Source organism: Amblyomma mixtum, chromosome 5 (genome assembly GCF_055824585.1).
Source record: "Amblyomma mixtum isolate Tamu chromosome 5, ASM5582458v1, whole genome shotgun sequence".
Lineage (NCBI taxonomy): Eukaryota > Metazoa > Arthropoda > Arachnida > Ixodida > Ixodidae > Amblyomma > Amblyomma mixtum.
In genome coordinates, this window is record NC_143016.1 from 163,286,422 (window position 1) to 163,301,511 (window position 15,090).

The window sequence follows — 15,090 nt, forward strand, 5'->3', positions numbered from 1 at the left end:
ATCTCATTTAACACACAGCGATGTGCAACTGAATGGCTGTGGTCCGATAAAATGGAATGCAGAGATTAGTACGAAGCCATTTTCTTTTATTTAAATCAAGACACATCTTGCATTCCCACAAAATTATGCAAGTAATAACATCTAGAGAGTGGGTCTAGACACTGGACTTCCTTTTTTCCCTTCAAATACGTTCAACTATAGTAGTATACAACTTAAAAGAACAGCAGTTGTCGACACTGGGCCACAGTCTGCAGTGCACTGTATTACTCCGCTAGCCAGTCACAAAAGTAAACGAAATCAGTTTTTTTACGTTTCACTTTATTAAATAAGACAGATGTCAAAATTCTAGAGTTTATAACTTTTTCTTGTGATTAACTTCTGGTGTAGGCGACAAGAGAAGTTTTAACAATGGACTACTTTTTTGTTGTGGTGGATTCTGTGCTATGGTCTTGAATGTGGGCAGAGCTTCACTGCACACCTAAGCTGTATCCAACTATAACAACGCCAGAGCATCAGCACAAAAGGGACACATCAGTGAATTTTAAGCACCCAATTTTTTTTTTAGACACAGCAGAAAGTTTGCTGTCTAAGCTGCTCGATTTTGCAACTTTTCTAGAAACTCTGTGAACAGTTTTTACAAGAATTTTTCAATCAGTGCGTGCACCCGCTTTTATGTAGGCTGATGCTAGAAACTATGGTCAGCAAAGTCAATTGTGACTGCACGCGTCTTCAACAGCAAGCTTTCCATTGTGCCAAAAAAAATTGAGTGTTTAAAATTGAGTGTTCTGTCCCTTTAAAGTAACATTACAGAAGCAGGCTTTTTAATGTGGCATTATGCAAACAAAAAAAGTAATAACAGCATCAGTGACATTATGTGAATTTGTAAACAAGTTCAAAAACAAGTACCCAGAAGATACAAATTCAAACAGCAGTTATGACCCTTTTTGTTACCCCAGTATTCTTAGTTATGGGATGCCAAGAACTTACATAGAGAGCAAATAAATCCGAATTTCGGTCCCGCTTCGAAGGCCTTCTAAACGGGGAGTGTTTTTGATCTTAAGTTCCATACCCAAAGTTTTGTTCACACACATGTACAATACTTGATTTGCTCTTCTGTGAAAAGTGGCTCTGTTCACAGTAGAGCTGTCCAAATCTTTAGCTATTTCATGAGACTGCCGTCTTTTCCTGTGCTGCAGTGCCTCAAGATAGAGCGAAAGTGCAAAAAAGTGCAAAAGCCTAGATCAAGCCCAGGCTCAGTGAGTCTGTGCTTAGTCTCATTTTTATTATTTTGATAACCTATGGGCCCTTGCAAGCTTACATAAGGGGGATTCATCAATGAAAACATAACTTATTTACAATACAAAACACAAAGAGCTGAAAACACGAATAAGCAAGCTAAGAAGACAGGTATAAATTAAAAGAGAAAGGAAAAATTAGCTGGAAATAGCTTTGCTCATCTTTTTAACGTAGGAACTCGATCTACACGCTCCAAGCATTCTTAGAAACTTCGAATTATTGTCGTATGCAGCTGATTTCCCGACTAAATTGGATTAAACGTCCTGGGTCCTGCCTTTTATTTTTTAACTGACCTCCGAGAGTAGGGGGAGTCAACCAACACACGGAGCGCCTTTTCAAAAGCTAGTCGAGTGGCAGCTCTGCTTTTGCTTTCATTTTGTTTTTAGGTTTCCGCGAATAAATAGTTTCACTCGCAGTCAGCACAGCCGCAAATTAGGCTCATGGAAATAAAAATACGCGTCGACTCTTTGCTTTCGCAGATCTCTTTGCCTATTACTACGTATCACTCCGCCGATGGCAGAGCGGCAAGCCGTCATTTGACTGGCTGAAAGGCACTCCATGACGTCATTTAAAAAAAAAACAACATTCCATCTGATTTAATAGGAAAATCGGCCGTACAGGAAAATAATTTGAAGTTTCTACACGTACTTGAAGTGTGTAGGTCAAGTTCCCATGGAGTACGTCCTTAAGAAAGAAATACAATATGTAAAGCAAAATAAGCGAATAAAGTAGTTTGGAAAGAATTACATTCTACCTTTGGAAGTTATACCGACACGAATACACAGACACAAAAAAATAGCAAGCCAAAAGAGAAAAGATGCACATCCCTCTAGGTTGCGAGATTCTAAATATGACAAAAGAGATAATTGAAAAGATGATGGTTCAGCAATAACTGCAATCCCAGAAGGAAGTGAATTCCACTCTTTAATGGCCATGACCAAAAGTGAAAAAATGTACCGTTCCGTTTGAGCAAAAATGGGTTTAATCTTCTTGATATGGTACACAAGTTGAGATATGTCTTGCCGGAAGAATACGTGAACATGCAAATGGTGTGTTGCTGAAGTAGAGTGCATGGAAAAAGGATTAATGACTGAATCTTCTGCCCATGACCATTGGCCGGAGATTGAGCTATATTTTCAGTACTGTTACTCTTTTATGCCAAGAGTACTGTGAAAGAATGAACTGGGCAGTTTTGAATAGATTCCTATATATTAGTAAGATAGGCATAATGAGGATTCCAAATTACTGATTAGCATATTGAATCCGTGTAGTCTTGTGTCCTGGCTGGCTTGATGCAGTCGGTGCTTAGGACCAAGTTTTTTTAACGCCTTGCAAGTGATGAATACAGTATGAATGCTCCAGCATAAATTGGAGTTAATTTACACCAAGGTATTTTATCAACGCAGTAGTTTCAGTTACGTGTTTATAGTCTAGGCATTAGGACTAGTGTTCGTAACGGCAGTAAACTTGAGATTTTGTTTTACCTGCATTAATTACCATTTGCCACCTATCACACCAATGAGTTCACTTATCGGTTTGGTTTATTGGGGTTTAACATCCCAAAGCAACTCGGGCTATGAGAGACGCCGCAGTGAAGGGCTCCGGAAATTTCGACCACCTGGGGTTTTTTAACGTGCACTGACGTCGCACAGCACATGGGCCTCTAGAATTTCGCCCTCATTGAAACTCAGCTGCCGCGGCCGGGATCGAACCCGCGTCTTTTGGGCCAGCAGCTAAGCGCCGTAACCACTGAGCCACCGCGGCGGGGCCAGCTTGCTTATCGAGGTCGGTCTGTAGAGCAATGTCAGAAGGGTTAGATATTTCTTCATAAATTACACAAATGCCTGCAAATAATCTTATTGTTGATGTTATGTTAGATGTAATGTCATTAGTACAAATTAAAAAACGCAGAAGATCCAGCACCAAACCATAAGGGACTCCGGAAGCAATGCTTGTCATCATCATCATCAGCCTGACTACGCCCACTGCAGGGCAAAGGCCTCTCCAATTAACCCTGTCCTTTGCCAGTCGCGGCCACTGTATCCCCGCAAACTTCTTAATCTCATCCGCCCACCTAACTTTCTGCCGCCCCCTGCTATGCTTGCCTTCTCTTGGAATCCACTCCGTTACCCTTAAGGACCAGCAGTTATCTTGTCTTCGCATTACATGCCCTGCCCTAGCTCATTTCTTCCTCTTGATTTTGACTAGGATGTCATTAGCACACATTTGTTCCCTCACCCACTCAGTCCGCTTTCATTCTCTTAACGTTACAGATATTTTTCTTTCCATAGCTCGCTGCGCTGTCCTTAAGCTGAACCCCCTTTGTTAGCCTCTATGTTCCTTCCCCGTAGGTGAGTACTGGTAAGATAGAGCTGTTGTGTACTTTTCTCTCGAGGGATATTGGTAAACTGCCATTCATGATCCGAGAGAACCTGCCATATGTGCTCCACCCCATTCTTATTCCTCTAGTTATTTTCCTCTCATGATCCGGATCAGCAGCCACTACCTGCCCCAAGTAGACATATTCCGCTATCACTTCCAGCCCCTCATTATCAATTGCGAACTGCTGTTCCCTTGCTAGACTGTTGAACATTACTGTGGTTTTCTGCATGTTAATTTTAAAACCTACTGTTCTGCTCTTTCTGTCTAACTCATTGATCATGCTTTGCAGCTTATTTCCTGAGTGACTTAGCAAGGCAATGTCATCAGCAAATCGAAAATTACTTAGGTATTCTCTATTAACTCTTATCCTCAACTGTTTCCAATCCAGGCCTCGGAACACCACCTGCAAACAAGCTGCAAATAGCATTGGCAAGATCGCGTCTCCCAGCCTGACAATGTGTAGTGAATTTTTTTATGCGCTTTATAGAAGCTGAGTTATCTGTAGTTAAAATTTGAATTTTGGAGTCCTCGTGCTTTTCCCCCTCCTCTCTTCACTTCTTCCACGTTGAAGGGTCAGCACTCTTCTGCTGGCCCTGTCACCGGGGGCAGAGCTTCTTGACCCAATGGAGCTATGCTGTTTAATGGCCGCGGCCATGATAGCTGCCTAACGTCTAAAAAAATCTAACCAATAGCCATCTCTGAACCTTCGCGCAAATTGTGGGTACTCTGCTGCATGTAAAATTGTATTATTGGCTTAGCTGTTCATGACAACACAATGCAGTGATTAAGCGAGTTGATGTGCTCTACTGGGAATGTGTTTCAGGTCCCCTTTAAGGTGCTCGCTAAAAAAGTCCTTAACTATCTTTTGTTTCTGCATAGCCTTCGTGTCTGTCTACAGCAAGACCTGTAATAATGAAGTTGTTACTTCTTCTGTTGTGCATATCTTTGACAACACCTATCAGTTCATCGTTTGTTTTCTTTATGCCTGCCCTCTAAAGAAATAGACACGGCGTCAAAGTTTTTCTCATGTCAAGTACAGTCGACATACCTTTCTCGATGGCAGCAACATGATCCTGAATGTTGCTCATTTCCTGTTTGATTTCTTTTAGCAATGCAGACATTTCAGCATGGCATTCTTTTAACAGTGCGAGCATATCATCCATCTTTGGCCTGGGGTTTGTGTCCACATCACATGCACAATGCAGAAGCAGTGTTAGGCACATGACCTTTTAGAAAGTTTGCTCCGTCATAGGGCACTGGAGCAGAGAAAAGCCAGCGGTCTAGTGAAGTATTTAATGATTTGGGCACCTGTAGACATCGTTTTTGGACAAGAAGCGCAACATCAATATGAACCAGCGAACGCAACCACTGATACAGGCAATCAGCAACATTTGGCATGACTATTGTTGGCAGAGTGCACCAGAAACTCCACAGAATTGCAGCCTTCCTTTAGTGTTGTCCATCTTCACGGTGTTTAAAATGCCTTTGTGTGAACGTCAGTGGGCAGGAGTGACAGTGGAATGGTTATTTGCCCATGTGGGTCCGCATATGCCTCACAAGGCCTGGTTTTCGTGGAAAAGACAAGAGACACCGTTCACACTGGAACAGCCTCTCCCTCGTGTGGGTAGGGAGGTGGTGCATCAGGGTGGCCTTTTGTGCAAAGGACATTGGGCAATACTGGCACTGGAATGGCTTATCGTCCGTGTGGGTTCGGAGGTGCTGTGCAAGGGTGTTGCTTTGTGCGAAGCTGCTCTCGCAGTAGTCGCAATGATACGGACGGTCACCCGTGTGAGTACGAAGGTGTCGCGCCAGGGTGCCCTTAAGTGCAAAGCTGTCCCCGCATTGGTCACAACAGTAAGGGCGTTCACCCGTGTGTGTACGCAGGTGATTCCTCAGCGTATTTTTCCTCGTAAAGCCCCTGCTGCAGTGACTGCACACGTACAGCCCCTTGCTTGCTTCTTCACTACGGTCATGTCCCTCGCTGCTATCAACAGTTGCCACGCAGAGGCTTGCAGTGCGGTTTCCATTGTTCGAAATTCGTCCAGGAGGTGCACCGCGCTCCCATTGTGTTGCGGCCAAGCCTGCGTTTGAAAGCCAGAGCATCAGTAAAACACGAAACCCTACATATGAGCGCACTTTGCACAATGAAAACAAGCTAGTGGATGAGCCAGGTTACAATTATTTTGCCAATATATGCAATGATAAATCAAATTGATTTTACACACAAACTGATTGGTCAAGTTTATAAACAAGGTTTTCCTTTTTCAAAGCCTGCATATACTCAGTGTGACATCTACAGTGGCAAAAGCTTGCAATTATCAGAACAAGTTAGCAGACAAAAGTTAAAAGCTACTGCGGCTTGTGCCTGTGCTCTCATAGTAACAGCTATCACTAGGACTTCAGTCAGTTGACACAAATGCAGCTTTTAACAAAGAGGTGAATGTTTGTAAGACTTCTCAAGACACCACATTGCCATTAACTGCAATCCTTGTCTACAGGTCCTCCCACGTACATTAGAATAATGGCCTTAAAAGGAAACGATAGAGAATCACAGCTGCAGAACACCTTTGACACGTGTAGGCTGCACACTGATGAAAAAATTCAGGGGGGCAATTGTCCACCTAAAGCGCGGTGAGGCGAAAGCCTTAAGTGCGGTGTTGCTGCTTGTGTCACTGATGTGTGGTTAAGATGTCCAGCTTCGCCTCTAAGAGTGGAACGCGACAGCGTCTTGCAACGCTGCCAGGGAGTCCGCAGAATGGCATCGCCCGTTGGGCTCTACGCCTTGCTCGTCGGTAAATTGGTTTTCGTGGAAAGCAAATGTATCTGTCTCGCATATCTCAGTGGACACCTAAATCCTGCTGTAACGGGAAGGGAGGATGATGGGAGTGAACGAAGACACCGTGCTCACTAGACACGCCTTTGTTCATTCCAAACCATCGAGCTGGCATGGCGGAATGGTTAGCGTGCTCGTCTCGCACTCCGGAGACTGGTTCGATTCACCAACTCGACCAATTTTCTACTCGGTTTTATTTATTTTTATGGTCTGACTAGAAAGTTAGTTAGGATAACTGGCTAATTAACTAAATTCAGTACCACTTACTTGGAGCATTACTATACTATTCCTTTAATTGGTTGCATGGTTACAAGCCAAAGTACAATTGGCCCTGTTTGAAATTCGCACACTGTGACTTCACGACCATTTCGACCAATTGAAAAGCATGAAATTCCTGTCGACAACTCCTGCTTACAACGATGAGGCATTAAAGGCTTCCGCCTTGATAACTTCACGCTCTACTATTCTATGCCAAGTCACTTTGGCGGCATTGATTCCTGCGCACTTGAATTTTTTGTGTACACTTTCATAAGGCTTAGGTTTGGAGTACTCTTGACCACCAGGCGATTGTATGCATCAACAAAGCATGTAGCTCTAGAGGAACCTTTAGAAGTGACTTCATTAGACAGCTTCACAATATAGCTACAGATTACCTAACAATGCTGGTTCAAGGTTCCCACTACCATCTCCAGTTAGAAATGAATACAAGCAATTAATGAATATACATCAAGTACTCAAGCAGAAAAATAAGATACGAATGTAACCCTTTTATACCTTACATATATATTATTAAGCACATGATCAAATATAAATATTATTTATGCTACAACACAGCTAAAGAAAGCACACAGGTAAGTTTCTAGCACCAAACAAAATAGAATGCACATAAAGAACGCACTTCAGCTTATAGCAGTTAGAGTGGAAAAAAAATGGTGCATTGCAGAGAGATCTATTGCTGCCGCTTTTACAAGGCTGCTTTCATCACACAGTTAGAAAGCACAATTCCATAGGAAAGAAACTGAACTATATAAGGAGTGAAAGAATGAAAGCACAGACAGAATGAAAGAAGTGCAAGGTGGTAAAGCCACAATAAAGTAGAAGTGCAAGGCACACCCATAAAACTTTAAGTTCTAGAGCACAAGAAACAAGATCAAACATGAGGCACCAAATCCACAGGAATGAAATGGTTACATACTTCCCTGCATGTAGAGTCATGGGAAAAAGTAAGAGCCCCTTTCCATCAGGTTTGAAGCTTGCCACTTTGCGTGGGGGCGGCAAGCTTCCGAACATGAGGGAGGGAGGGGGGGGGGCTCTTAGTTTTGCCCATGGCTGTATGTTTTCCCTACAGACTGAAAGGATTCTGAAGAAGCACTGTTCTCTGCAAAACGATCACAAAGTTTGCTTCACACTAATGATGCTTTCTGTACACTCGGAGACAATGTCACAAGCACATTCTTTCATAAAAATCATAAGTAATGTTTTGATAATCTCGCAGCAGCCATGGTGGAACAGGAAACAGTACCATGCACCTCACTTTGTACAGAGATAACAGTGAGATTAATGTTTATGCTATTACAGAGGCTATCAAAATCAAGCATTGGGACCACGAAGCCTTTCAGAGATTCTTCCTCTGGCTGCTTGTACTCCTAGGCTTGCCAATACTGACCTGCAATGTGAAACAGAGCAAACCTGCATTAGTGCCAAAAAAAAAATGGCTGTGGCTTAGCTTGGTTAAGCCCGGTAATTGCGAAAACAATATCCGTAGCTACGCCATGGTTCAGCTGGTAGTGTAGCTGGTGGTGGTGCTTGTGGTTAGACTTGTGGTGATGCATCAGTTATACAATCCTATCCAATGCAATACAATCAAATCCAATAGAATATGCTAATATGGTAGCTACCGGCCTCGCTACGCGACGGGCTGAAAGTGCAACTAGTATTGCTTTCAGTGATGCATCGGTTATACAATCCAATCCAATCCAATCCAATATGCTAATATGGTAGCTACCGGCCTCGCTATGTGACGGGCTGAAAGTGCAACTAGTATTGCTTTCGCAATAAAAAGAATGATAGGGTTTTAACGTAGTTAAACTGAGCAGGATATGTGAAAGCACTTGGGGCAACACCACTTCAAAAGGCAACCGCATGCAAGATTTTATCGCTAGCTGCTATCGGCAGCCGCGTGCGGGGAGTGGGGGAAGAGTGCCGGTTTCGTGTGTTGATGGAGCAGCTGTGCAAGGCCTCCGCCGTTGGCACTCCGCCAAAGATTGAGGCCTTGCGCAGCTGCTCCGTCAACACAAGGAACCGGCACCCTCCCCTATAGGCTTACACATACTTCAGGTTTTTCAGCGCTAGTGAAGTAGCACTTCTGGGCTAAAAAGACAAAAGCGGCAACAGTTATATGCTGTGTGTATATAACTACCATAATTTTGCAGCCCAGTGAGGATTTGGAGAGAAGTGATTTAGGTTTATGGCTTATGAGGTTTAACGTCCCAAAGAGACTCAGGCTATGAGGGACGCCATTGTGGAAGTCTCCAGGTAATATCGACCACCTGGGGTTCTTTAACTAGCACTGACATCGCAGAGCACATGGGCCTCTAGCAATCTGCCTACACTGAAATGCGACCACTGCGGCCGGGATCGAATCTGTGTCTTTCAGGCCAGCAGTTGAGCACTATAACCACCAAGCCACTGCAGCAGCTGCTGTGATTGAGATGCAATGAAAACAATGCTAAATTCTTTGTAGCGTGGTAGTGGTTAATAAAATGCAGGAATGTATGTGGTAGCAGAGAAGAATTCTTCCTTTCAAGAATAGATCAGAGGTATATTGGAACAAGTGCCCATTCTCAATTCTTCGGTGCAAAACACTTTCACCTCTTCTGAAACATCAGCACATGCAGGGTAGCTTACTGACACAAACTAGAACCACAGAACCTGCCCAAAACGTCAGATCTCAAATTCTGTGAGCACACTGGTACACCTAACATCTTAAAGGGCTAGCTTTTACCATGAGCAGCTGTTACAGAGATGTTCTGCTGAATGGTCAGTGGCTGCAGTTATAACGAACACTCAGCTGTTATGAACGAGGGTGGTGCTATTGTCAAAACATGTATTATGGCAATGGCACTACCTCTCAGACACAACGATCCATGGTTGCACAACTCAGAGTGAACGCGAAGGCGCCGCAAATTTGTCTATGCAGTAAGAAAACTCATGGAGGCTGGAGTTTCCCAGCCCCATAACAACTACCCTTCGCACTTCCCTCTCTAAAAAGACAATAAAGAGGAAGCAGTGGAACAGCAGAACGAAACTAGCCTAAAGTGTGCGACAGGCTTCAAGATCAATTAGTTCCTGCTGGTGTGCCGGCTGGGCAAAACATTTCATCACCTTGCCCAGGGAATGAAGAGTCTTGGTGACGCTAACCCACAGACATTTATTGCACTGCCATTACTCTTGGCGTTGTGCCATTAACTGAAACTTGTTTGTCCTCGCTGCTCGGTGCCTGCTCTGCGTTCATGTCTGTTGCTGCACGCATGCCGTTCGCCAGTGTGCGCGAGATAGTGAAATCGTACTCAAGCACATGTTTACGGAAGCGCTGATTTCTTAGACTCATTTCAACAATATGTTTTGTTGTGAACAGGTACACTAATGGCTTGCGGTTGGACTCAACGTGGAAGTGCAGTCTCATCACATGCATTTAGCATTCAAACGGCCACATTGCTGCAAACACTTCTAGTGCACACCTTTGCTCTGTCAGTATTATCGCTATATCAGATACAACTCAAGAATGAAGCGGCTTTTCCCCGTCAAAGGATCTCCCTTCCAGCCAGTGGCACCGGCCGATTCTCATGAGCTTGCTAGCGTGACAATGCAGGGAGTGGCAGATGAAAGGGGACAGTCCCCTCCCTCCATGGATGAAGGGATAGTACCCTCCCTGCATTGCCACGCTAACAGGGTCATGAGAAGTGGCCAACGCCGTTGGCTGGAAGGCGGTTCTTTGACAGGGAAAAGCCACTTTGTTCTTGAGTTGTATTAGACCATAGTAAGGCATAGGTCACTGACTGCCACCTGCCTTCACTGTCCATCTGGAGCAGTACAGTTCCTATACCATACCCAATGCATCCACTGACGTCGTCAGAGGTTTCTGTGGATCGTAGCATGACAGTCCTAAAGTTGACACAGTCTTCCTTGATTGCTTCAAATGCACTTTGCTGAACCCGACTCCAACACCAACTCTCTTTACTCTGTAGTAATTCTCGCAGTGGCTGGGTATTCTCAAAGAGCTTTGGGTGAAATTTTGCTAGCCGATTAACCATGCCCAGGAATGACCCAAGTTCCGATGCATCGCTTCTGTCTTCTCAGGGCCAGCAATGATGCCTTAACTGTAAAGAATGTGTGCAAGAAACATCACTGTATTGAGAAATTCGCACTTGTCTGGATTCAATATCATTCTGACCTCCTCGAGTCACTGGAGCACTGCTGCAAGCTTGGCATCATGGTCTGCCCTATCTTTGCCGTGTGCAACTATGTTGTCTTAGTGGCACGTCTGTCCAGGCAGTCTTTCCTGGATGCAGAGCATTTCCCACTGAAAAACTGCGGGGTGCCGTTGCTGTGCAAAAGGGCAGTCGTAAGAACTGAAATCTTCCGAATTATGTGATAGATGAATGTGGTCATATCTTGCGATTCCTGTGCAAACAGTGTTTGCCAACAGCCAGTATTTGCATCCATACAGCTGAAAAATTCTGCATTTTCCAGTTTCACCAAGTTTTCTTCACCTGCGTATAAGATGCATCTTTCACGTATCATTTGTTGGTTCAGCTGTATGTAGTCAATGCAGATTCCTGTCCCATTGTTCTTTTTGTGCGATCGACCTGCCTGATGACACTCAACTTCTGAATTCTGCCCAGTTTTCTTGACTTTCGGCAAGAGTGGAACTGGCACTCGTTGAGGCCAGCATATGAGGCAGCATTCAGCTGCAGTGTCAGTTTGCAGATAATCTTAATTTCATCTAGCCCTGTGAACAATGAATGAAACTCTGCTCTAGCCAAGGGCAGCTCAGAGTTTTGAGTGGGGTTTTATTGTGTTTGTGTCCACAGCACCCAGGTGTGCCAGGACAACTAGAGCACGTATCTCTGGTCATCCAAGCAACGCTATTTGCAGACCTACTATGAAAACCCTTTCACAAGTTCACTTGTTTTGCCAAGTAAAGGCAGCTTTAAACATTCCACCAGACTTTATTGGCATTCTCCCTAATCCAAAGAGCCTCTTGGCAGGAAGTTTCAGCTTCTCCATGTAGCTGCCAACATAGTGCAAGGAAGGGATAACAGTAACCTCCTCTGTCGACCTTCAACTGGATAGGACATCCACCAATAAATGCTGTAATGAACCAGGGTTCTTGACCAATGGTATCGTTTATCTCCCCAAGAAATACTTTCTCTTTGTTTGCAGTGCCCTTCTTTGCAATGCGTGGTAAAGAGAGGGCAGGCAGATGGTTTCTTGAAACACACAATGTTAATAAGAGAGGGGAAAGCCTCAGGGCGCTTGCCAATGTTTCGACAAGAAGGCTTGTCTTTGTCTGGGCAAAGCGTTCATCATTGGCGGGGTTTAAATAGGACCTTCACTCCGAGAAGAAAGGCCTGGTGTGGGGTAGGAGGGTATGCTGTGGGAAGGGTGTTAGAGTGGAGAGCGTGAACTTGAGAAATCTTGTCCAGGCAGGAAGGCTGCTAAAGGGGATCGACCAGTTGACCTGCAAAACTGTGATAAGGGAATAGGCCAGTTCACCAGAAAGGAATCTGGGAGTGTGGAGGGTGAAGAGATAGCAAACATGGGCTTGAAAGGCTGTGTGTCCGCCTTCAATGGTGCCATGGTATGAGTGGCTGGGTTGACCTGAAAAGCTAGGATAAAGGAATTAAGCAGCACAGCAGAACAAAATCCCAGGGGATAAAAAAACATAAAAATTATAAAGACATCAAACCCATTCTTATGATGTGTAAATGCAAGAGCATTACTTGACCAAATGTTTAGGGGAAACCCCCAAGGTGGAGTAGATTTGTAATAAGGGAGTAATTATTCACTGACGTCCACCCGAGCGCAGCCACTGTCTCGGTTAGCTGTCCCGGTTAGCTCAATTGGAAGAGCGACTGCTCCGGTGAAGCGGTGGTCCCAGGTTTGAACATCGGACCGGGAAGAATTTTTCTTTAACTATGAAGTTTCTGAGGAAGCTGTATAGCTTTCCTTTGTAACCGTTTGGCTGTGCTCGGATGGACGTCAATGAATAATTACTCCCTTATAAGAGCATTACTTATTTTCAGGGACAACAGCGTCTTTCCAGAACAACATGTTTGCTTCCAACAAGGTTGGATGGTGGCCTATTGTCCAGCGCATGCTGTAGAGGGCCAGCCACTCCAGTCTTGAATGTGGTCAGTTTTGTTATCCCGCTGAGGGGGTATTGTATGGCCACCCCAGGGAGGAGAAGGGGCACCCCCAAACCTGTTTCTAGCTGAGGCTGCCAGCTTCCTTTCTCTTTGTGTTGTGCATTGTTTCATCAAGAGGTGGAGTGTTGCATTCAGCAGTGCAGGGAAGATTGCTTCCCTCCCTTGCCTGGGCACTGATGGGTGCCAAGTAATGCTCTTGCATTAAAAACAAAAGAAGGCAAGGGGGGCGGGGGGGGAGTGCTGCAACCAAGAGTTCCTGAGAAACAACAGCAGGAGGTGCAGTGCATGAGGTAAAAGTAGAACATGAGGCACGCAGTGTAATATTTTTTTTCGTTGACCATGTGTAAGCCCTTCTTAAAGAACTATGCCAGTGCCACAATTTACCTAGGAGATTCTAAGTTTCCCTTGAATATGTTGGTCCCTAATGGTTGTAAGGTTTTAAATTTGTGGATTAGGAATGCTTCTTTGCATTTTATATCCCCTGCAGATTTCCGTGAAACAATCGAGCAGTATGCTTCTGCTTAGTTCCTAAAATCCACGAGGTTCCCACAGGAGACATGTTTACAGCAGGTATCCCGGGCAGGCCTTCGTTTCGAACAATAATACACCTACAGAGAACTTGGCAAATTTTCTGAACCACTACCTTGCAGCCACTACAACCCTCCTTCCTTTGTCCAGGACACACTGCACTTTCTTTAAATAATTAGAGTTGCTTAATCACGCCGCCATTACATCGGCGGATAGCAGAACAGTTACATTTGATGCCGCCGCTTTGTACACGAATATTCCCAGAGATCGAAGTGCTCTCAAACGCTCTACTCGAAATCCAAACCCGCAAGACAATGAAGTGTATCTCTCGCTACTTCAATCAGTACTCATGCTCAACTATTTTTAGTTCGATTCTTCTTATTACCTTCAAGTATTTGGAACAAGTATGGGCACTCCCTTTGCACCAACTTAACGCTTGCAAATTTGGCTGCTGGTAGATAGAAGAAAGAAAGCCCATCTCAACTTCTTACAGTCATTATACTTCTCCAGACTTGGTATCCGACCTGAAACCCACATCGTCAGAGATTCCACACAAGCCTCCCACCATAAGCACAGCTTTAGCCACAAACCTATTTTTGCACGCTCCAATACATGAGTTTTCATTTCTCCCAAGGACAACTTCCGAATGGAACGCTCTTCCTAACAATTCCTTGCTCTTTCATCCTCCTTGATTGATGTGTTGTTAGCTCAGCAGCTGCTTGTGTAGTTTCACTGCTTTCTCAATCGTATTACTGTATTGTGCATTACTGTAGCCTGCATTTGCCATGTTTTTTTGTACGGGTGTATAGATTGTACAAATGCACTTTCTATTTTCATTGCTGTTGTTGCAGCTGGCAAAAGACAGGGTTAATAGAAACATGGAAGAGGCCTTTGCCCTGCAGTGCACATATGCTGATGACCAAGATGATGATGATGCCATAATAAGCGGTATTCACTTATGAATTTTTCCCTCTCCTACTTGGACATGCAATATGACCGCTGTATTCCATAAATAAATAAATAAATGCACTTAAGTAAACATTTTCGTGGGATTACTGGAGTCTAAACTTCTAATGTGCCTTTCGCCACACTTTCGTGTTTATTAAATTTGTTATTATTGTTCTTTTGACATTTAACCCACCATGCTTGGACACGTACAAGGTTTGCAGCATTGAATAAAGAAAGAAGAAAAAAATTCACTTTTAGAAAAACTGCTCATATAAATGCTTTACATAGATATTCTTATGATATGAGAGCGCAGGTTCGCGACCCAAAAGCTTTCGTCTCGTACCTTAATTCATTCCACTCTAGCATTAAATCTACATTCCACTACTCGAAAAACGCAAATTTCCTCGACAGTACTGTTCTTTTAGAAGACAGACAGCTTAAAACCACACTCTACAGGAAGCCTACAGACTAGTAGTAATACTTGGATTTCACTAGCCATCATCCAAGACACTGTAAGCAAAGCATAATTGTAGGTCAGGCAACACACCTGAGCAGAATATGTACCGACAACAATGACTATCTGAAACACCTCCACTGACTAAAAAACACCCTAATCAGTAGGAACCACCCTCAGAACTCCCTTAATAATGCTTTCCAATGAGCAACCACTCT

General features: G+C 44.0%; 1 protein-coding gene across 1 annotated transcript in view; it reads right to left on the minus strand.

The window, feature by feature from the left end:
- Window positions 1-8,010: 8,010 nt before the first annotated feature.
- LOC149344359 (P2X purinoceptor 7-like) overlaps window positions 8,011-15,090 on the minus strand; it is a 28,594-nt gene continuing 21,514 nt past the window's right edge. Inside the window, exon 4 of the mRNA XM_089546287.1 lies at window positions 8,011-8,177. Coding sequence (XP_089402413.1) covers window positions 8,102-8,177 — 76 coding nt within the window. The 3' untranslated portion in view covers window positions 8,011-8,101. The remainder of the gene's footprint in view (window positions 8,178-15,090) is intronic.